This window comes from Rhinatrema bivittatum, chromosome 2 (genome assembly GCF_901001135.1).
Source record: "Rhinatrema bivittatum chromosome 2, aRhiBiv1.1, whole genome shotgun sequence".
Lineage (NCBI taxonomy): Eukaryota > Metazoa > Chordata > Amphibia > Gymnophiona > Rhinatrematidae > Rhinatrema > Rhinatrema bivittatum.
In genome coordinates this window covers 488,090,542-488,115,067 of record NC_042616.1, presented here as the reverse complement: position 1 = coordinate 488,115,067, position 24,526 = coordinate 488,090,542, and the positions used below count along the sequence as shown (strand labels likewise).

The 24,526-nt window shown below is 45.0% G+C and overlaps 1 protein-coding gene across 8 annotated transcripts in view; it reads right to left on the bottom strand.

Annotated features, from left to right (window-relative positions):
* Nucleotides 1-24,526, bottom strand: part of PRPF4B (pre-mRNA processing factor 4B) — a 191,630-nt gene that overhangs the window by 76,470 nt on the left and 90,634 nt on the right. For all 8 annotated transcript variants that reach the window (XM_029590568.1, XM_029590567.1, XM_029590563.1 and 5 more), the window contains one exon: nucleotides 7,493-7,703. In XM_029590568.1, coding sequence (XP_029446428.1) covers nucleotides 7,493-7,703 — 211 coding nt within the window. The remainder of the gene's footprint in view (nucleotides 1-7,492; nucleotides 7,704-24,526) is intronic.

Sequence of the window (24,526 nt, the reverse complement as noted above, 5' to 3'; positions counted from 1 at the left end):
TATGATAGAGGTCTTTAAGAACATGAGAGGTCTTGAATGAGTAGAATTAAATCGGTTATTTACACTTTTGGATAATAGAAGGACTAGGGGGCATTCCATGAAGTTAGCAGGTAGCACATTTAAGACTAATCGGAGAAAATTGTTTTTCACTCAACGCTCAATTAAGCTCTGGAATTTGTTGCCAGAGGATGTGGTTAGTGCAGTTAGTGTAGCTGGGTTCAAAAAAGGTTTGGATAAGTTCTTGGAGAAGTCCATTAACTGCTAATAATCAAGTCTACTTAGGGAATAGCCACTGCTATTAATTGCATCAGTAGCATGGTATCTTCTTGGTGTTTGGGTACTTGCCAGGTTCTTGTGGCCAGGTTTGGCCTCTGTTGGAAACAGGATGCTGGGCTTCATGGACCCTTGGTCTGACCCAACATGGCAATTTCTTATGTTCTTATCGTGCGACTGGGTAGAATAGCAACTGTCAAGATGGATGTTTTGCCAGAAATTAGTTATTTTTTCAAACCCTCCTAGTGGGTGTGCTTGCTACTTTGCTGAAATCTTGGCAAGGCAGACTGATGCGGTTTATCTGGCAGGGAAAACGTCCGAAGGTGGCTAGATGGGTTTTATTCCAGTCCAAACTGAGGGGAAGATTGGGGGTCCCCAATTTGGTATTACGTGGCTTCTCACTTTAAAGCAATAGTGGATTGGCCCCGAATAAATGATCAAAAGTCTTCGGTTGTTTTGGAACATACAATCTTGGATGACTTTAACCTATTGCTGTTGACTGGGCAACCAAAAACTCCTGGAGAATTTCCCAAGCGTTATCGTCATCCCTGTCTCTTTCTTTAGCGGTATGGGCTAAGTGGTGATCTTTCTTGGTTGGGACAAAGGATTATCATTATAGTACTTCCTTATTTCATAACCATTTTTTTTTTTGCCTGGATTAATGGACCCTGCTTTTCAAGTGTGGTGGTCTCATGGGATTCTGCGTTGAGAACATGTATGGGGTCTAGTTGGTCTTTCTAGTTTTCCTACATTACAATGCAAATATGAGCTTCCCGATAGTATTTTTAAAAAGGCTCCAGGGGCGATCCGGGTAACTACAGACCAGTCAGCCTGACTTCAGTGCCAGGAAAAATAGTGGAAACTATTCCCAAGATCAAAATCATAGAGCATATAGAAATACATGGTTTAATGGAACACAGTCAACATGGATTTACCCAAGGGAAGTCTTGCCTAACAAATCTGCTTCATTTTTTTGAAGGGGTTAATAAATGTGGATAAAGATGAACTGGTTCTTGTGGCCTGGTTTGGCCTCTGTTGGAAACAAGATGCTGGGCTTGATGGACCCTTGGTTTGACCCAGCATGGCAATTTCTTATGTTCCTTATTTGCAACTTCGACATTTTGTGATGCAATCTAAATTGGGGGTACACTTGGCTCAAGAAGTCTCATATTTTGAGACGCTATGTAAAATTGCAGACAGAATCAAAGGTGGCCTATCAAAAATGTATTTGATTTTAAATTGTGCTTTACCAATTAAACCAAACCATATTAGAGCATGAGAGCCTGATTTAGGAGTTGAATTTTCATTGGAAGAATGGCTGGTGATTTTTCAAGCTACAGGGAAGGGTCTTATCTCAGCTAGTATCAATGAAAATGGGGGTAAAGTTCTTTATTGCTGGTATATGTCCCCCAATCTGACTACAAGAATGGTTCCATCTCTTTCTGATACATGTTGGAAAAGTTGCTTTGAGTTGGGTTCCTTTTTTCATTTATGGTGGGATTGTAAATTTCTCCAGGTTTATTGTGGGGAGGTGATCAACTGGACTCAGCATATCCTACACTTTTATATAATTGTACTTCCTCAACATACCTTACTTCATATTCCCTTCGTTCAAGGGAATATCTATGAGACACCATTGGCTCATCACGTTTTTGTGACTTCTAGATGTGAGATAGCTAGGCTATGACGTGATACTAAGGTTCCACGGTTAAGTGATGCAAAAAAGACTTAAGCAGGTATATTATCTAAATAGGATTACTGCTGCTAAAAATAAATGTATGCATAGGGGTAGATTTTCAAATAGCGCGATTTGGCGTACTTTTGTTGGCGCATCAAGCGCCAACAAAAGTATGCTGGATTTTAGTAGATACACGCGTAGACGCGCGTAGCCGCGCGTATCCGCTAAAATCCGGGATCGGCGCGTGCAAGGCTATCGATTCCGTATAGCCGGCGCGCACCGAGCCGCGCAGCCTACCTCCGTTCCCTCCGAGGCCGCTCCGAAATCGGAGCGGCCTCGGAGGGAACTTTCTTTTGCCCTCCCCTCACCTTCCCCTCCCTTCCCCTACCTAACCCACCCGCCCGGCCCTGTCTAAACCCCCCCCTTACCTTTGTCGGGGGATTTACGCCTCCCGGAGGGAGACGTAAATCCCCGCGCGCCAGCGGGCCGCTAGCACGCCGGGATGCGACCTGGGGGTGGGTCCGGAGGGCGCGGCCACGCCCCCGGACCGCCCCGGGCCGTAACCACGCCCCCGGGCCCGCCCCAAAACGCTACGGCCCGCCCCGAAAACGCCACGCGGATCGGGCCCGCCCCCTCGACACGCCCCCCTCGGAAAACCCCAGGACTTACGCGAGTCCCGGGGTCTGTGCGCGCCGGTAGGCCTATTGAACATAGGCGCACCGGCACGCAGGGCCCTGCTCGCCTAAATCCACCCGGATTTAGGCGGATTTAGGCGAGCAGGGCTCTGAAAATCCACCCCATAAATTTTAACAGGTCTGGTCTCTCTATATCCTTTGGAGGCAGACTGCAGTACTTACCTAATGAATGTTTTCTTTTTCCTTTTTTTCTCTTCTTCTAATTGTCAGGAGGGCTTTCTGTACTACTGTTTTGATATTATCGATCTCTTTTTACTATTTTTCTCTAGGGTATTTGGGCACTGATGGCATGTTCTCTATTTGCATCTCCTTCCATCGGTGGTGACTGTAGATCCTTATTGCAGGTGGGGTCTCACATTTGGTTTAGGATGTACTATGTATATCAAACATTTTTGGATTCTGTATTCATGTGCATGACTGTTTTTTGACATTCTTCTTTACAATTGATTTCTGTGGTGATGGTACGAAGTACACATGCTCTTTGTCGTTCCTATTCATTTGTTTTTCTTTTCTGGTTATTTGGTATGGCCTTATTATTATATCCTTTGGAAACACTGTATCATTGCAGATGGTTTGTAATGTTAATGATTGGCATATTTTGTATTTTGCTATTTGGTGGGGGGGGGAGGGGGGGTTTCAGATGAACCTCAATAAAACTTTAATTATATAAAAAAAAAAAAAAAAGGTGCCTAGGGAAAACATCTTGAACTTTTCTCTTTTGATGAATTTGTTCAAGGCTCTCAGGACTAGGATGGGATGGTGTCCCTGTTTTCTCTGGAATCAAGAAATACTTGGAATAGAATCCCCACACTTTTTGCTCTGGTGTAACAGAGTCAACCTCTCCAGCTTCAAGAGGGACGAGAGCTCCGTTAGAAGCAGTTCCTGATCAGCAACTGACCCCAAATGGAGTCTGGGGGCCAATTTGGTGAAAAAGACAATAGGTTCATATTGTTCTCTCTTTAGATGTTGCTGAGGACCCACATATCAGAGGTTACACTGGGCCACCGGTTTATGTAAAACTGCAGCCATCTCCCCACCAGAGGGTCCTCTGGCATGGGTACCAGGATTCTATGTTCTCTGCGATCCAGTCAAACCCCATCCCAGATATTGACTGAATTGCTCTCTGGGGCTTAGTTGCCCTCTGCTGCCTCGGATGGGCATGAGGAGTCTGTTGTGGACAGGAGCAAAGGGGTGGAAGACAGTGCTTCATCTGGTGGATTAAGTGCCTCCTGTGCCTTGACTCTGCATACCTCCTGGAAGAGGAGGCCGGGTCTGGAGTGTCCATGGAGAGCTGCAGAAGCACTGCACAGTGATTTCTGATCTGCATGACCGCATCCTTAACCATATCTCCAAAGAGATTCTCTCCTATACACGGAATGTCAATGAGTCTTTCCTGCAACTCCAAACAGAAATCTGAGGCTCACAGCCAGGTGAGTCTGCGTGCCCCTGTCCTTACAGCAGAGTTTCTAAATGCCATTTCAAAAATATCAAAGGTCGAATGGCGCTCTTGTTTTCTTCATTTCAACCTTTTATCTACCAGTTACTAGAGACCATCTTGCTGCTTTTGAGGAAGCTATTCGGCCACCCCCTGCACCTGCTTCAGAATGTCCTGTATGTTCTGGCCCATGAAGAGTTGGTAGGATACTATGCAGGAAATGAGCATAATACCTTAAAAATCCTTTCTCCCAATAGTATTTATGACCCTAGAGTCCCTCCCTGAGGGCACAGAGGAGTGGGTCCTAGAGCACTTGGCCTTTATGAGAGCAAATTAGACTACCCCAGACTAGTGCAGCAGATGCTGCTTGTTGAATCCAGGAGCCTTCTGAACGAGATACACCACGTCCATCTTCCTATTAACAGCAGCCATAAAGTGGGGGTTCTCCCACCTCTGTATCTGTATCTCCTGAAAGATCTCGTGAATTAGGACTGCTACAATCTCCTTAGTGAGCTCCACAAACTGGAAGATGTCCAGCATCTTGGTTCTGGATTCCTTCTCTGTCTGTAAAGTAAATGGAATGGCTTCTGCTGTTTTCCTTACAAAACCTGTGAGGAGCGGTCCTCCACCAGAAAAACTTCCTTCTTTCTGGTGGTGGAGAAGGGTCGGGGGAGACCCATAGACATCTCACCTTCAGAGATATCTGCAAAGTCATAGCTGTACTCCCATTAATATTTAAAGTTTGACTCACTCTGGTCTGCCGGTGAGGGCTCACTTGGTGCTCTGCCCTCAACCAATAGGTCTTGGACCGGTGCAATTGGCTGTTTGGGCCTGGATCCTGAGAAACTTCGATGTCTTGGGGAAGTTTCCCTTCTTGAGGAGTCAGAGATCAGCAGCAGGCTGGCGAGCATTGGTGACAGAATGTCCACTGGTACTGGCAGCAACCAATGCATTGCTGGTGAGCTCCTGGAGGGAATCAAGCAGGGTCAAAGGTCAATGGTGCCTGCCTCTATGCCCACAATACCCCGGCACAGAGGCTCTGCAGCATTTTCTCCAAGGCTTGCCAGATCTTTTTATCCAAGTTCTCCTTGAAAATCGTCAAGCAGAAGGACCACATCTTCATCGGAATAGAGAGGTGTGGATCAGTGGCGGATACTAGGACCAGTGGAGACTGTCAAGAGACCCCAGAATGTCTAGAAGATATGCTCTCCCTGCCACTTAGGGGGCTTCTCAGTATGCGCTGGACCATCCCTGCTCCCAATACCATGCATCAGTGGAGACAGATGCTATTTCTTTGTCCTCCCTTGATTCTTGGCATGATATCTCCTTGATGCTAGAATTGAAGAGGCGGAACCCGATGCCTTCATCAATTAGGAAGAGTTAGAAGATGGCCTGCCTCCAGGTTCCCTGTCGGCTGTCGACATGGAGGAACTGATGGTTCCCTTGATGCCAATGCCGCTTCTTCCATCGGTGCAGCTCTGGGGTCCCTCAATGTCAATGCCTCCAATGTTGATGGATCAGTTTTCTGGTGCCCAAAATTCCAACCGGAACCATCGTCCTTTCTGGATCATGGTTGCACACTTATAGCACCCATGCATGTTATGCAATGCTCCCAAGCAAAGGACACATCTATCATAGGGGTCCGTGACAGATATGGTCCTTTTGAACTGGGGACATCGCTGGAACTTGCTATATATATTAGACCGAAATAAAAGGGATGCAAAACCTAAGGAAGGTAGCAATAAGTCGATGGCTAGGGTGGGGGGGGTCACATACACAGCAAAAGGAAACAAAAACAAAAAAAACCCCATTAAAAAACCTTGCTGAGAGAAAACTATGAAGAACAAGACCAAGGAACCCTGCGACGGACAATCTGAAAAACCACCCAGAAACTGAAGAGGAGGCAACAAACCGCAATTGATGGGTTCCACAGAAAAAGAGAGAATGAAAGGAACCCGTATGGATGCATGGTATCATAGGATGCATAGGCATACTCAGAGAAGCACAGTCAAAGTTCTAGAAACTTTGATATACCGTATTTTTCGCTCCATAAGACACACTTTTTTTTCCCCAAAAGTAGGGGGGAAATGTCTGTGCGTTTTATGGAGCAAATATATATATTTATTTCTCTAATATATATTCCGTCTGTCTGACAAACAATCAAGATGGTGTACATATATACATCAAAAATTTCAGTCGGTTAAGTCTCTTTAAAAAATGTAAACACATTAAAATAAACTATAATAAGATACATGGTAAAAATTAAAACAACCTTAAGATACGATAAAAATTTCGAGTAGTAAGTAATAATATAAAATCTAATATTAACTTTAAAAAATAACAAGAAATAGCACAAATTTAATATCAATAAAATATAAATATAGCAACATGAAATGTAATATAACCATCCTGAACACACATTTAGTTAAATATAATATGCCTATATTTCAACACTAATTATTTATTTTATTAGTCTTATTGTGGAAGGTGATTCAACTTAACTGTCGGTTAAATGATTAATGGTTGTGTATTGGTTAAATCATAGGCCTGTTTGAACAGTAGTGTTTTTAAGCTTTTCTTAAATATTTTTATGTCTTTCTGCATTCTAAGTTCGAGGGGTAAAGTGTTCCATATCTTTGCACCTGCTATGGAGTTTGCACGTTCTCTAACTTCAGGAGGATGGACAGATCTAATGGATGCAATCACGAGTTGTCCTTTATTCGCGGATTGAAGATTTCGTTGGGGTGTATGTAAACGTAATGATGCATTTAACCATTCTGTCTGTTCACAGTTTATGGATTTGACACAGGGGCTGACCAATGGCATCAGTAGCCCCTGTCACATAGTAAGGGCAAAGAGCCACCGGCGTCATTTTGATAACTGGCAGCCGAATGCCCAAGAGGGGGAGATCGCTCCCAGCCCCCGCTGGACCACCAGGGACTTTTGGCAAGTCTTGGGGGGGGGGGGGGGTCAGGAGGGTGGGGGGGTTGTAGTTAAACTTGAAGGGTTGGGGTGGGATGGATTTTGGGGGGTTTTTTCCCACAAAATAGCAAGATAAAAGTTTTCCGATCCAGAAAGTGGACCGAAATGGCCCTCCCCAGACCCGAAAACGAAATGGGGACGAAAAAAAATTGTATACACACCCATTGCTCCATAAGACGCACGGGAACAGAGCCAGTTTAGCACACCATTTTTTTTTTTAATTTTTAACCCTCTTAACCCTAGGTGCATCTTATGGTCAGGTGCGTAATTTTTCCATGACAGGTTCCATTGGATAATTTCATCTATGTATGAGGACTACCATCCTGCTTATCCTTGTAGAAACATTTCTCTTGAAAACAAAATGTTCTCAATACTAAATGAGAAATCTGTACACCATTCTGCAATGTTTTTCCTTCAACACTCACTCACCATTACTCTGTTCAACTGTCATCAGATTCTGTTTGGCTTTAACAGAGGCTTCGAATGTGTCAACATTTTCCCTTTCGTATTCCTTTACATCAGCAGCCACACGTTCTAGGATGTCATCTGGAGACTGGGATCGGCTACGTGTGCTGCTCTGTGGGCTGCTTGGCTCAGATGGCACAGACATATTACTATCTTCAGTCAGGTACTTGTATTTCTATAAAGGGATGAAAGTTGAAGGTCAGTCCATCTAAATTCTGTCACATGGCAAAATACAGAAAGCTAAATTCTGAGAAAAAACAGGACCCTATATTTTTAGAAGATCATCATCATCCTGTCACTTTTATTCCATTGAACTGATTTAAAATATTTCAAATGGTTAAAAATGAGATTTCAAAAGGTCATTCTAAAACCAGGTTATTGATACAGATTCTTTTTCACTCAATGCACAATTAAGCTCTGGAATTTGTTGCCAGAGGATGTGGCTAGTAGGGATGTGCAGAGCAAAAGTTTAAGTTCATATGTCCATATGTCCAAAGGGGGTCCCATTTGCGGTCAATATGGACATAAACAGAATTCAATGAGTTGAGTATATGTCCATATGTGCAAATAAAAATTTAAACCCCTCACCCTCCTTAATCCCCCCCCCCCCCCCAAGACTTACCACAACTCCCTGGTGGTCCAGCGGGGTCAGGACGCCATTTCTGACCAACTTTGCAAGGAGCACGTGACGTCGGCGTCACGTCGGAGTGACGCGGCGTCACGTGATTCCCCGCGGGTTCGCGCCGGAACGCTCGTTCGGCCCAAAAGGAACTTTTGGCCAGCTTGGGGCGGCCTCCTGACACCCCCAAGCTGGCCAAAAGTTCCTTTTGGACCGAACTAGGGTGCCGGAGGGAACCCGCAGGGAATCACGTGACGCCCCCCCCAAGCTGGATTCCGCGGGGAATCACGTGACGCCCCCCCCAAGCTGGCCAAAAGTTCCTTTTGGGCGGAACGAGGATCCCGGAAGCGACCCCGCGGGGAATCACGTGACGTCGGCGTGACGCGGCGTCACGTGATTCCCCGCGAGTTCCCTCCGGCACCCTCGTTCGGCCCAAAAGGAACTTTTGGCCAGCTTGGGGGGGCCTCCTGACCCCCCCAAGCTGGCCAAAAGTTCCTTTTGGGCCGAACGAGCGTTCCGGCGCGAACCCGCGGGGAATCACGTGACGCCGCGTCACTCCGATGTGGCGCCGTCACGTGCTCCTCGGAAAGGCTTTCAGAAATGGCGTCCTCACTCCTCGCTGGATCACCAGGGAGTTGTGGTAAGTCTTTGGGGGGGGATTAAGGAAGGTGAGGGGTTTAAATTTTTATTTTGGATCAACAATCACGATTTCCAACTTATTCAACATAGCTATGTTGAATAAGTTGGAAATCCGATCGTTTATGTCTTATCACTTTTTTAAGTTAAAAAAAAAAAAAAAAGTAGCGTTTTACATTTATGTTCAATACGAATGCACACCCCTAGTGGCTAGTGCAATTAGTGTAGCTGGGTTCAAAAAAAGGTTTGGATAAGTTCTTGGAGGAGAAGTCCATTAACTGCTATTAATCAAGTTTACTTAGGGAATAGCCACTGTTATTAATTGTATCAGTAGCATGGGATCTTCTTGGTGTTTGAGTAATTGCCAGGTTCTTGTGGCCTGGTTTGGCCTCTGTTGGAAACAGGATGCTGGGCTTGATGGACCCTTGGTCTGACCCAGCATGGCAATTTCTTATGTTCTTGTTCAACTGCGTGATAATAAATTACTGAACACTTAATAAAAGTTTCATTTTGATTGGTTTAGAGCACATCTACCTAGAACTTCAGTCAGCCAGTCAATGAAATTCTATATTACTATATATCTATGCAGACTTTATTTATGCTTTCAAAATCAATTACTAAATGTACCTCAAGGAATTTTTTCTTACACTTTCTAAAATCTAGACTGATGTTCATCTCTGCCAAGGTCCCCTTTAGGTCTTTTTCAATCAATCTATAAGAGAACTACTTAAAAACTCAGGTTTTCAAACAACCGACAAGAGATCTATATAAGAAAGAAACAAGTTCAACTCTAAACATTCCTCGAACCCCAAAGAATACCCCAATGAATAACACAAATAATACCCCAAAGAACTCATCAATTCAATTCAAATCCTTGGCAGTCCTTGTGCCTATGTTTTTATGCCTTTGCCTACATTAGGCTATATATTGTATCTATGTTATAATCCCCATATATTTATTTCCAAGTTATTTCTTCCTGTTCATTGTAAGACAATTACTTGTCACTGTTAAAGTTTAAAATGTAAACCGAATTGATCAGTAATTCTGTTATTGGAAAGTCGGTATAGAAAAGCTATAAATAAATAAATAAATAAAAATGTTGATTCAGTTAGGTGAGCTATGCTGACCTATTCCTGTGGCACATACATCAAAAATAGCTTAAAAACGCCAGATTCAAATAATTAATTATCTCTATGCCGGCACTGTCCTGATTTAGGGTAGGGAGGTTTATTGATAGGACACAGTGAGTATATCACAATCAGAGAAAAATAGAAAAGCAAAGATTGAGATTACAGTATGGCACAGTAGTGCAACCTATCCACAAAAGTCAAGTTCACTATGTGAACATTTCTTCTACTCTGTTGAACTATGAGAAATCAAGCACACAACCATCTCAAACCTCCTCTGCCTCCACCCTCTTCCAGAATGAGTAAAAGTACCTGCATTATTTCACAGCATGGGTATTTTTACCTGCAGAGGGGGAGGGCAATTTTCAGATCCTGATTTTACCTAGGTAAATTTTTCAAAACTCCCTTCAAAGTGGCAAAGTTAAAAAAAAGTTCTAAGTGATAGGTAGGCTTGTTTATTATAGACAATAAAGTTGCTTACCTATAATGGATGTTCTCTGTGCTAACGCGAAGCATTTCTTCTAAATCTGTAGAAAAATCTAGAAAGTTTTTCCTATTTATTTATTTCCTATTTTTTATATTCCACTTTTTCAGGCACTTCAAAGCGGATTACATTCAGGTACTATAGGTATTTCCCTGTCCCCAAATGGCTCAGAATGGACAAATTACTTACCTGATAGTTCCGTTTTCCTTAGTGTAGACAGATGGACTCAGGACCAGTGGGTTATGTGCTCCCCTGCTAGCAGATGGAGATGGAGTCAGGTTTCAAAGCTGACGGCACCCTAGATATACTCCTGCAGTGACCTCAGCCATTCAGTATTCTCTTCAAAAGCCATTGTGGACATACTATTAAAAAACTTGATCAGAATTTGGAAACAACTTTATAACTTGCTTAAAAACTCGATTAAAAAAATTTGATTAAAAAACCGGAGACCACAACTGTAACTCAACCAAACGTAAGCGCTGGACCCCAACAATACTGTAAGATGCCGTGAACTAGGGGCATCTTACAGTATTGGGCGACGGCTTACCCGTAACCTCTTGGAATCGAGGTGCATCTCCTGGACACTGTTCATGGGCAACCGTGGGCAGGATGCTACGTCCATCTGTTTACGCTAAGGAAAACAAAATTATCAGGTAAGTAATTTCTCCATTTCCTAGCGTTTAACCAGATGGATTCAGGACCAGTGGGATTTAGAAAAGCTACTCTTGAATGGAGTGGGAGGCTGCCCATGGTCCAGTTAGCACTGCCCTCGCAACGGCTGCGTCTTCTCGGGCCTGGACGTCCAGGTGATAGAATCTGGAGGTGGTGTGCAAGGAAGACCACGTCACTGCTCGACAGATTTCAATGGGAGACAGTAGTTTAACTTCCGCCCAGGATACTGCTTGGGCCCTAGTGGAATGAGCTTTAACCTGAAGGGGTAAGGGATTCCCTGCCTCTATGTATGCTCCCATGATCACTTCCTTCATCCAGCGAGCAATGGTGGCTTGCGAAGCCGTTTCACCTTGTTTTCTTCCCCCTTAAAGAACGAAAAAGCGGTCAGTCTCGCGCACTGGTTCAGATACCGCACTAAAAGTCTACTGATGTTTAAATGGCATAGGAGGTGGTAGTCTTCCATGTCCTTGTGTCTGTCCAGGGACAGTAAGGAAATGGACTGGTTCAGGTGAAACGCCGAGACTACCTTTGGTAAGAAGGAGGGGACGGTGCGAAGCTGTACTGCTCCTGGAGAAAACTGAAGGAACAGTTCCCGACAAGACAGCATCTGTAACTCAGAGATGCGATGAGCCGAGCATATTGCCACCAAGAATACAGTCTTTAGTGTTAATAGGCATAGCGACAGACTGCACAGTGGTCTGAAGGAAGGCCCTGCCATAAAGTCCAATACTAGATTGAGGTTCCATAGAGGGACCGGATACTTTAAGGGTGGTCGGAGTTGTTTAACCTCTTTTAGGAAGCGGGCCAAATCCGGATGCATCGACAGATGGGTTCTGTTCAATCAGCCCTGAAGCACGATAGGGCTGCCACATGGACCTTCAGGGAGTTGAGTGACAATCCTTTGTTCAGGCCGTCCTGTAAAAATTCCAGGATCATGGTGATCTTGGCCGTTCGCAGGGGCACCTCGCACTCCTCGCACCAGGGATGTTGAGAATTTCAGCGCGCACAGCAATGTGGCGATCATGGCTGCCGAATATCCACGTTTCGTCAGACGAGCCCTCTCAAGGGCCAGACCATAAGAAAGAATCGAGCTGGATCTTCGTGAAGAATCGGACCTTGCTGGAGAAGGTCCCTATGCGGGGGGAGGCAAAAGGGGCTCTCCATGAGAAGCCTCCACATGTCCGCATACCACGGGCAGCGCCTGGGCCAATCCGGGGCCACCAGGAGGACTAGTTCTCTGTGGTGTTCAATCTTCTAGATGATGTTGCCCAGTAGAGACCATGGAGGGAAGATGTACAGTAAGTCCTCCTCTGGCTAGGACTCGACGACGGCGTCGATCCCTTGGGAGCGCTGATCTTGTCTACGACTGAAGAACCGGGGAACCTACGCATTGTGAGATGTTGCCAGTAGATTGAAGGATGGGAGGCCCCAGCGATCTACTAGGAGCTGGAAGGCTCTGGTCTACAGCATCCATTCCCCTGGATCCAGGCTTTCCCTGTTGAGAAAGTCTGCTCTGACATTGTCTCTTCCCGTAATGTGGGAGGCAGAGATCCCTTGTAGATTTTATTCCGCCCATTCCATAAGGAGGTCTATTTCCAGAGATACTTGGTGGCTTTTGGTTCCTCCCTGGTGGTTGATGTAGGCAACAGTTGTTGCGTTGTCCAACATCATGCGGATTGCTTGCCCCTGGAGCTTGTGGCTGAACTGTAGACATGCTAATCTGACCGCTCGTGCTTCCAGGCAGTTTATGCTCCTGTTCGCCTCTTCCTCGGAGGCTCGCATCCATTGCGAGGATGATCCAGCTCGGTGGGAAAAGGCTTACACCCTTGCTTATGTGAACTTCCTGTAGCCACCATTGGAGCCGAGAGCATACTTCCATTAGTAAGTGGAGGCAAATTGAGTAGTCTTGAGCCAGTGGGTTCCAGCATGACAGTAGGGAGTGTTGGAGAGGCCGCATGTGTGCCCTCGTCCACAGTGCTACTTCCAGGGTTGATGCCATGAGGCCGAGGACCTGGAGATAGTCCCATACCTTGGGGCACATTGTGTTCGTCAACTGACGCACTTGGTCCATCAGTTTCCTTCTCCTCGAGGAAGACCTTGCCCTACTTGGTGTTGAATTGGACCCCCAGGTACTATAAGGATTGGGAGGGCTTGAGGCTGCTCTTGTCCATGTTCACGACCTAACAGAGTTCCTGTAGGAGGCATCTGATCCTGCTAGTCACCTGGAGGCTCTCTTTCAACAATTTCGGCCGGATCAGCCAGTCGTCGAAGTAAGGGTGCACCACGATCCCTTCTTTCCTCAGTGCCGCCGCCACAACCACCATAATTTTGGAGAATGTACTGGGGGCAATTGCCAGGCCAAAGGGCAAAGCCCAGAACTGGTAACGTCAGCCCAGTACCACAAAGCATAGGAAACGCTGGTGGTCTTGATGGATTGGAATATGAAGGTAGGCCTCTGAAAGGTCCAGGGAGGTTAAGAATGTCCCGGTTGCACTGCCATTATAACAGAGCGAAGAGTTTCCATGCAGAAGTGGATTATCCGCAGATGACGATTGAGGCTCTTGAGATCCAGGATGGGTCGGAATGAGCCCTCTTTCTTGGGCTAACTCCGGTACCTACACCATTTACTTGGGGTGTAGGTACCGGAGTTGTAGCCTTCAGATTGAGGAGCCTTATCAGTGTGGATTCCACTGCCAGTTGCTTGTGCTGGGAGTGGCAAGGTGACATTATGAACCTGTCCCGAGGAATTCTGCGAAATTCCAGAGCGTAACCTTCTCGTATGATGTCCAGTACCCATTTGTCCAACGTGATCTCGACCCACTGCTGATAGAAGAGGGATAGTCGGCCCCCATCTCCTCATCCCATGGATGGGTCAGCCCAACTTCACTGGGGAGTTCGGATTGAACCTGTGCCCGAAACTGTTCCTCTTTTTGGTTGTTGGTTCCAAAAGGACCGAGGCCTTCCCGAGGGCCTAGATGACTGAAATGAGTTTCTGTAGGGCTGGAAGCACTGGGAGCCCCTGGCCTGACCCCTCATGGGTGATGGGCACTATGACCTCTTTTTCTTATCTTCTGATAGCCGGGGTAGTGGCGATTCACCCCACTTACTGGCTAGCTTCTCCAATTCGCTTCCGAATAGGAGAGATCCCTTAAAGGGCATCTCTGTGAGGTTCGCCTTAGAAGTTGCGCCGCTGACCAATTTCGCAACCATAGTTGTCTTCTGGCTGCCAACACTGAGGCTACTCCTCTGGCCAAGGTATGCACTAGATCCGAGCTTTTATCTGCCAGGAAGGCCGTGGCAGGTTCAATCGCCTCTCCGGTATGTGCCCCAGAGCTATCTGCCTTTCTCAATAGATTCAGACACAAGAGAGTCACCAGGGCACAACAGGAAGCGATCTGCAGTGTCATTGCTGTCTGTCAAAGGCTTGCTTAAGGATGGATTTCAACCTCCTATCGTGAGCAGGGATATTTGTTCGCTTCAAGACAGCACAGACCAGGGCATCAACTTTCGGGAAACGCAGGCTTTCCTTGACCGCTGGGTCCCGAGGGTACAAATCCTCCAAGGCCCATCCTCCCTTAAAACTTGCCTCCGGGGTGTCCCATTACAGGTCAATCAACTCCTGGATGACTTCAACATCGGGAAATAGAAAGATGCTTTCTGTAGAGACACCAGGATGGGGTTCTTCTTTGGCTCCGACATAGGGTCTGTGCCCGGAACTCCCAGAGTCTTCAGGGTCTGGGAGACTAGGGCCGATAATTCATCTCTGTGGAAAAATCAAAGCATGGTTCCATATGGTACCAGGCCTGGAGGGATTTTCCTGTCCTCCGATGAATCCCCAACATCGTCTGTGGTGTCTGGGTCCCTGTCAGGGATACCTTTGATGAGGCGAGGCATATCCTGAGGCCTGCTGACAGGACTGGGAGGGCAAGGCCTTCCCAGCTGGGGCTCAGCCCGGGCAGGGGCAGGGGCTGACTGCGCCTGAAGAAAGGCTTGAAGCCCCAAAAAAAATTCCAACCAAGAGAAGGCTACCAGGTCAATATTTGGCCCAGGAGGAACTGGGATAGGGGCTGCTGAACTGCCCTCTTACAGGGAGGATGCAGCCCCGGAATTGCTCAGGTCCGGGGTGCTGCCCGATAAGGTTGTGGCTGACTCTTCCTCCGATTGGGATGGGCCAGACTTGGAAAAGTTCTGAGAATCTGTCTCCATCTGCTAGCAGGTAGATGGGAGCACATAACCCACTGGGTCCTGAGTCCATCTGACTACACGCTAGGAAATCTAAATTTTGTACTTGAGGCAATGGAAAGGACTTGCCAAAGATCAAAAGGAGAAGTAGTGGGATTTGAATCCTGGCTGCCCTGGTTCACAGCCCACTGCTCTAACCACTAGATGTCAGCTAAGGCCTTTGGTCACCTTTTTATGCTTTTAATGTTATGGTTTTATTTTATTTTGTTCTTTTAGTCTATTATTATTTTAGTTGTTGATTTTTTTTTAAAGCTGTTTTTTTATCTTTTGAACTATAACTGTAAACCAGCATGATTGTATCAGAGTACCGGTATAGAAATTGAAATAAATAAATAAATAGGCTGCTCTTCCACTCTTTTATAAACAAAGTCAATTCCAAAAGAGGAGGTAGAAAGGTATATGTGGCCATTTATCCTTTTGTCCACAGAGAACACCCATTACAGGTAAGCAACTTTGTTTTCACTATAATTAAGCAAAATGAATCAGTCACACAAGTGGGAATCCCTCGTTAAGGACTGTCCTAGAACAAAAAAAGGGGTGTTAGTTACTAGAGCCTAGAATTCTCTGCCACCAAAAATATGACCTTCCAGGTCAGGTACTTGAGCTCACGAGAGTTTAGAAGCTCAAAAGGGGCTTTTCATCGGTAAGTACTATGTTGAGTTCCCATGACGTGGTGATATCCCCAATTACTTAGTAATTCCTTACAGCCTAGATATAACTTATACTGTCAGATTGCTTGTAAAATTTGGTTTGCATATTCTACCTGTTAATCTTTACTGGATAACACATACTTTTAGTTCTTAGTTCAAATACCTATTAAAAATCTTTGCTAGGGACTAACCATACCTTTCCTTATCTTTAGGATTTTAATTAATTAGAGAGAATGGCTTTAATTCAATGCAACAATTGTGGTGCTTATGTCCCAAGGCCATAAGCACCACAATTGGAGAACCAAGGGCTATCCCCTTTTGCCTTCAGATGTCTAAAATTAAAATGGAGCTGATCCATCTAAGGGAGCAATTGGCCAGGATTCAATTAACCTCCCCTTCCTTTAAATATCCATCTGTCAACCATCTCCCACAGTTGTTATGGAATCCCAGGAAAAAATGTTTTACAGTGGGCTCTTGTAGAACTAGACATGTTACAATCAGGCACCCACCTTCCCCAAGTTTGCAGCAATCTGACCCTCAAACCCTACTCCCATAGAGTTATCAGACATCCAGGATTCAAAAACCCAGAATCAATTGGATAACAGTAGGTTCTGGCAGAATAAGACCTGTGAAGGACATGTGACGTGAAAATAACAAAATGAATCAGCTCAAAAAAACAGAAAAGGTTCCTAGGAAGTGCAACATAGCAAGGGAGAAAAATTGGAAAGCTATGACTACAAATGTTCGCAGTTTGGGCAATAAATTTCCAGACCTGCAGACCTTAATGGTGGAGGCAGACATGGATGTTGTTGCTGTAACGGAGACACGGTTCACGGATGGTTCACGGATTCTCATGACTGGGATACAGCCATATCGGGCTATAACTTAAGGAATGACAGAAAGGACAAACAAGGGGGAGGAGTAGCACTTTATGTCAAAAATAATATCCAAGCAACTGAGAAGAAGCATTATGGGCCGCCCTTAAAAAAGATGACGGTACATCCATTTTTACTGGCGTGGTGTACAGGCCTCCGACGCAAACAGAAGAACTAGACAGAGATCTGATCAAAGACATTATAAAGGTAGGAAAGAACGGTGAAGTGACTTTAATCTGCCAGACGTAGACTGAGAATCCCTTCTGCAGAATCTAACAGAAGTAGAGAGATACTGGATGCCCTGCAAGGCGCTCTGTTCAAACAAATGGTAATGGAACCCATGAGGGAGGGAGTTATACTTTACCTAGTATAGTGAGCACTACCTAGTGCTCACTAAAGGAGCTGATGTCTCTAATGTCCAGGTGGGTGCCCACCTCAGCACCAGTGATCATCAAACAGTATGGTTTGATATTGCAAATAGGATCCGGAGAAGTGTCACAAAACCCCGAGGTTTGAGCTTCAAAAAACAGACTTTGTAGAAATGGGGAAATATCTGGAGGCAGAACTTGAAGACTGGGAGAAAATGGGAGAGGTCGAATAACAGTGGGCCAAACTAAAAGGAGCAATTACAAAAGCAACAAATCTATATGTTAGAAAAATAAACAAAAGTAAGAGAAATAAGAATCCAATCTGGTTCACAAAGGAGGTGGCTGATGTAATAAAAAGCAAAAAAAACGATTATCTGGAAAGAAGAAGATGAAAAAAGTACTCAAGAAAGCAAAAAGTCAAGCAGAGAAAAGGATTACCAAGGAAATAAAGCGAGGTGACAAAACATTTTTCAGATATATCAGAGAAAGGTCTATATTAGTGAAATTGAAAGGGATAAGAATCAATGGGTGGAGAGAAATGATGAATTAGCAGAAATATTAAACAAATACTTCAGTTCAGTGTTCACTAAGGAAGACCCTGGAGAAGTCACTTGTCATCAAGACTGTAGAAGGGGGTGGAGTAGACCAAACTCCATTTACGGAAGATAAAGTATGGGAAGAGCTAAGAAAACTGAAAGTGGACAAAGCCATGGGGCCTGATGAGGTTCACCCCAGAATACTGAGGGAACTCAGAGATGTGCTGGCGGGTCCACTGTGTGACCTGTTCAATAGATCCCTGGAAAAGGGTGTAGTGCCTAGTGACTGGAGAAGAGCGGTGGTGGTCCCGCTTCACAAGAGTGGAAGCAGAGAAGAGGCTGGAAACTACAGGCGGTTAGCATCACCTCAGTGGTGGGAAAATTAATGGAGATTCTGCTGAAGGAAAGGATAGGGAACTATCTACAATCTGGTGGGTTGCTCGATCAGAAGCAGCATGGATTCACCAGGGGAAGATCCTGTCAGATGAATCTAATTGATTTCTTTGATTGGGTGACTAGAGAACTGGATCAGGGAAGAGCACTCGATGTACTTTACTTGGATTTTAGTAAAGCTTTTGATAGTCCCCCATAGAAGACTCATGAACAAAATGAGAAGCTTGGGAGTCAACTCTGAGGTGTTGGCGTGAATTACAAACAGGTTGACGGATAGAAGACAATGGGTGATGGTAAATGGAACCTGCTCTGAAGAGAGAATGGTGTTAAGTGGAGTGCCACAGGGATCGGTGTTGGGACTGGTTATGTTCAACATCTTTGTGAGCGACATTGCGGAAGGGATAGAAGGTAAAGTTTGTCTACTTGCAGATGATACTAAGATCTGCAACAGAGTGGACACGCCAGAAGGAGTACAAAGAATGAGACGGGATTTAAGGAAGCTGGAAGAGTGGTTGAAGATATGGCAGCTGGGATTCAATGCCAAGAAATGCAAAGTCATGCATCTGGGGTATGGTAATCCGAAAGAACTGTCTGCGTTGGGGGGTGAAGGGTTGATGTGCACGGAGCAGGAGAGAGACCATGGGGTGATAGTGTCTAACGACCTGAAGTCGATGAAGCAGTGTGACACGACGATAGCCAAAGCCAGATGAATGCTAGGCTGCATAGAGAGAAGAATATCAAGTAAGAAAAAGGAAGTGATTATCCCCTTGTACAGGTCCTTGATGAGGCCTCACCTGGAGTACTGTGCTCAGTTCTGGAGACCGTAGCTCCGAATGGACAGAGACAGGATGGAGGCGGTCCAGAGAAGGGCGACCAACATGGTGGGTGGTCTCCATCGAATGACTTATGAGGAGAGATTGAAGAACCTGAATATGTATACCCTGGAGGCGAGGAGGAGCAGGGGTGATATGATACAGACTTTCAGATACTTGAAAGGTTTTAATGATCCATGGTCATCGTCAAAGCTTTTCCAGTGGAAACAATTTAGTAGAACTAGGGCTCACGATTTGAAACTCCAGGGAGGAAGACTTAGAACCAATGTTAGGAAATATTTCTTCACTGAGAGGGTGGTGGATGCCTGGAATGCCCTTCCAGAGGAAGTGGTGAAGACTAAAACTGTGAAGGATTTCAAAGGAGCATGGGATAAACACTGAGGATCCCTAAAGGCTAGAGGATGGGAATAAATAAAAAAATGCTTGGGGGTAACCTGCACGAAGCGGCAGTTACTACCCTTAACAGAAACGTGGGGGTAACCTGCCCGGAGCAGCAGTTACTAACTTGGGAAGCTTGCTGGGCAGACTAGATAGACCATTTTGGTCTTTTTCTGCCGTCATTACTATGTTAATGCACTGTTTTTCAAGCTGGATCTGGAGTACCCCCCATAGCCAGTCTAGTTTTCAGAATATCCATAATAAATATGCATGACATAGATCTGCATGCCATGGAGGCAACGCATGTAAATCTATCTCATGCTGGTTTCTCAATAAATTAAATCTGTACAAATGAAGTACCCTTGAATCATCTCCCACCTCCAACTTAAAGGGAAAGATTGTTACCAGTCTTTGCATAAAGGCAGAGAAGGCTAGATCATCAGGGGATCTATTTCTATCCTGCAGAGGAGCGGAATCCAATGGGAATTCAGGAGATTGCTCCCGATCAGAGTCAGAATATCAGAAGCCATAAGAAAGATCCTAGGATTTCTTAGACTCAAAGTGAAGCAGATGTCTGATAAGACACTAACTCTGCAACCATACTCTGAGACAGGGTATGAGAGCAAGCTGTTTTGGCCTTGGAATTGATTGATACCAAACAGCTGGAGGTAATTCCCTCTCAGAAGCTGTTCAACTGTAACTCAATTTGGACAGCACCAAAGTCAAGGTTGTTGAGACCAAGAATTGAGGGCTCAATTTAGGCGTGGACATATTCTCCTGATTAACCAAGAGGGATGTAACAACTGTTTTGGTATGGACCCTTGGAGACTGTTGCAACTGTGTCACTGAATGAATGCTTGACCTCATCTCTGGACAAAACTGCTTCGGAGTGGGCAAAGAAACTACCACTCCCTCCCTGCTTTCCGACTTGAGCATTGATGGTGAACAATATCAATGTTCTGTGTCATCACATGATGGTTGGTGCAGTGTCTATCCATGTCCAAACTTAATGCCATGAAATTCTTATGAATTAAGTTGGTAGGACTGGAAGATTTCCTGTTCCTGGGCCACTTCTTAGGCTTTAGCTTCAAGAATATTGAACAACAATTCCATATGATGGACTACTAGTGGCCAATGCGGGTCCTAGGTCCCTCAATACCAATGCCTATACTGTCAATGAGAATACATCAGGCTTCAGGATAAAATGAAAGTATTGAGTAATTTTCAATCTCTGAAGCTGACAACTTTGGACAGACGTCATATTTGGAACCAACATGCTCTATGACCAGGCAGGGTATGCAATCCCTGTCACTATCAATCTTGCTAGTTGGGCAACATTTGAAGCCACTGGCTTTCTTCTTTCCCATTATGAAGAAACTAGATGCAGCAAAAACAAAAGATATAACTGCACCAAAAAGTGCACACTGACCGAGGTAGTTGCATAGGCCTCATAAGGAAGGAAACCCCTGCTGCCCATCATCTGTCATCAAAAACTGAAAACAGAATTAACAATCAAGGAGTATAAGATGGCAAGATGCTGATTCAGCCTGAATCACGACAGAAATTTTTTATGTGAAGAGGGAGAGAAATAGAAGTATCCGACAAGGTTCCTGGTACAAAAACGACTGAGGTGTAGTAGAGTATGAAGTCCTATGCATATCAGGAAACGTTTTCAAGGCTTTTCCACAGCTTAAAAAAAACAAAACACTTGCATTGGTGCTGTTGGATGACATCAGCCACTTGTATATCTGATTCATTCTGCTTGTCAACAAAGAAAAAGGAAATATAACAGGAGGCAGCAGATGCCTGGACAAAAGCGTAGCAAGGGAGAACAAATCTGACCAACTGCAGTCTTACAATGTTGAACTTGGGCAGAAACACCAGCAATGATTAGCACACAATTTAAATGGGAATTTTATAAATTCAAGGCTTCCTGCTACTAGTGATCTAATACATATTAAACTTTAGTTCTATAAGAATTGTCATCTCCATGAGAACAAACACAGATTTTACAAATGTAATACTTTACCCTTCCTGAAAAAAATCCTGCACCACTACAACTTCTCCAAATGTAACCTGTGCAGAACCATAGGAGCAACAACCTGGGGAGATATTCATGAATTCTGAGATAGCTTGTAAGCATCACTTCAACACGGCCAACTTAATATCTGGCTGTTCAGAAACTTTCCCCTTGAGTATACTGCAAAGGGAGGACATGTATATTTTTCAAGTTATTTTTCTTTATGATTACAAGGAAGAGAAGCCTGTTTCCACAGCAGTCCAATGAACAATCTCTTCCCCCTTTATTGGATCCCTTCAGCAAGTCTAACCTATTGCAGGACAATTGTCTACACACAGGACAATAACAGCAAGGCATCCAGAATACTGGATGGATGGATGGATGGATGGATGGATAGCAAAATTGCTTACCTTGTAATAGGTGTTATCCCAGGACAGCAGGATGTAGTCCTTACATATGGATGACATCACTGACGGAGCCCTATCACAGAAAACTTTCTGTCAAAGTTTCTAGAAACTTTTGACTGGCATCCTGAGCCCACTGAGCTTGCCCAACATGCCATGATCCCTCGAGCCACAGGGGTCTCCCTTCAGTCTTGTTTGTAGCAACAAGCTTTAGCCAAAAATAAAATAAAACGTATCGGACCGAACTCCGTGGGGTGGCGGGTGGGTTTCGTGAGGACTACATCATGCTGTCCTGGGATAACACCTATTACAAGGAAAGCAATTTTGCTTTATCCCAGGACAAGCAGGATGCTAGTCCTCACATATGGGTGATTAGCAAGCTACAGGCTGAGTCATCCTTGTATTGGACCAACAGTGTACAACTTGTGCAACAGGCACAACAACTGGTGTACTGTTGGGAAAAACGAGGCAGCCTGAAATCACAGAAGGTTGGATGTGGAAGGAGTTGGGATCATACTGGAAACAAGTTCTTTAAGACAGATTGTCCGTAGGCTGAATCCTGTCTTCCTTCCTTGTCCAGGTAATAGTGAGCCGCAAAGGTGTGAAGAGAACTCCATGTTGCGGGTTTACATATGTCAGCTATTGGCACTGAACGATAGTGTGCTACTGATGTTGACATTGCTCTTACTGAGTGCGCCTTTACTCGACCTTGGAGAGGGAGGCCTGCTTTTTCATAACAGAATTCGATACAATCTGCTAGCCAATTAGACAGAGTTTGTTTGCCCACAGCTTTTCCAGGTTTGTTTTTAATCAAAAGATACAAAGAGCTGGGTGGATTTCCTATGGGCTGCAGTGCAATCTAAGTAATATGCGAGCGCACGTTTACAGTCCAAGGTGTGTAAAGCCCTCTCTCCTTGGTGAGAGTGCGGTTTTGAGAAGAAAGTAGGCAAGATGATAGATTGATTCAAGTGGAATTCCATAACTACCTTGGGGAGAAATTTTGGGTGTGTACGGAGTACCACTCGGTCATGTAGGAATTTTGTGTAGGGTGAGTATGTGACAAGTGCTTGTAACTCGCTAACCCTTCTAGCAGATGTGATGGCTATTAAGAATGTTGTCTTCCAAGTAAGAAATTTAACATCACAGGAATCCATGGGTTCAAAAGGAGAACACATGAGCCTCGTGAATACTACATTAAGGTCCCATTCTGTGACTGGTGGTCGGTGTGGAGGTTTAAGTTAAATTAAACCTCTCATAAACCTACTAACGAGGGGTTGCACTGATATCGGTGCATCCCCGACGGTATTGTGATAAGCTGAGATTGCACTTAAGTGTACCCTTACAGACGAGGTCTGGAGACCAGAGTCTGAGAGGTGCCACAGATAGTCTAATAAAGATGATGTAGTGCAGGAAAAAGGGTCAATACTGTTTTGTGTGCACCACATGGTAAACCTTTTCCACCTAGCACAATAGTTCTTTCGTGTGGAGGGTTTGCGTGAAGCTACAAGCACTTGAGAGATGTTAGATGAAAGATTGAGAGCTTGCAGAATCAAGCTTTCAACATCCATGCTGTGAGGGATAGGGACTGAAGGTTGGGATGACACAACCTGCCCTGATCCTGAGTTATGAGAGTGGGGGCTGTGCCCAGGCGAATTGGGTCTCTGATTGAGAGATCGAGGAGTATTGGAAACCATACTTGTCGAGGCCAATATGGGGCTACGAGTATCATGGACCCTTTGTCCTGTTGTAGCTTCACAAGAGTTTTGGTTATTAGCGGTATCAGGGGATACGCATATAGAAGGTCCAAATTCCAGTGGCGAGCAAAGATGTCCCTGGGTAAGCGGTTTCTCTGCGTGTGCAGGGAGCAAAAGTTGTCCACATTGTAATTCAGTTGTGATGCAAAGAGGTCTACTGTTGGTTGACCCCAACGGTGAAATATCTTGGTCGCTACGACGGGATCCAGGGACCATTCGTGAGGTTGGAATTGACGACCGAGACGGTCCGCTATTACGTTGTGAATGCCTGCTAGATAAGTGGCCCAGAGAAAGATTGAGTGCGTTAGGGCCCAGCTCCAAATCTGTGCTGCTTCTTGACAAAAGAAATATGAGCCCGTACCTCCCTGTTTGTTTATGTACCACATGGCTACTGTGTTGTCTGCTTGTATCAGAACATTCTTGTGGGAAAGGCAGTCCTTGAACGCATGCAGCGCATAATGTATAGCTCGAAGCTCTAGGAAATTTATATGAAATGTGGCTTCAAGTTTTGTCCAAGCACCTTGAGTCTGCAGATGTCCAATGTGTGCTCCCCACCCAAAAGTGGATGCATCTGTAGTTAACAACACTTGCGGAATCGGTTGTTGGAAAGGTAGGCCTGTGAGCAAATTGTCCTCGTTCGTCCACCCTAGGAGCGTGAACCGTAGTTGTTGAGTTACTTGAACTGGATAAGACAGTGGTTGAATGGCTTGAATCCACTGCCTTCTGAGTGTCCATTGAGTGACTCTCATGGCTAATCCGGCCATAGGAGTGACATGAACTGTGGAGGCCATGTGACCCAAAGAGTGCAACATTGATGAGCTGTCACCTGCGTCCATGCGCGTAGAGAGCCTGCTAACGAGGCGAGTGTCTGTGCACGGTCTTTTGGAAGGAAAGCTTTTGACGTTATGGTGTTTAAATCTGCTCCGATGAATTGCAACAGGTGAGATGGTGTGAAGTGGGATTTCTGGTAGTTGATTAGGAATCCCAACGAATGGAGTAGATTTATC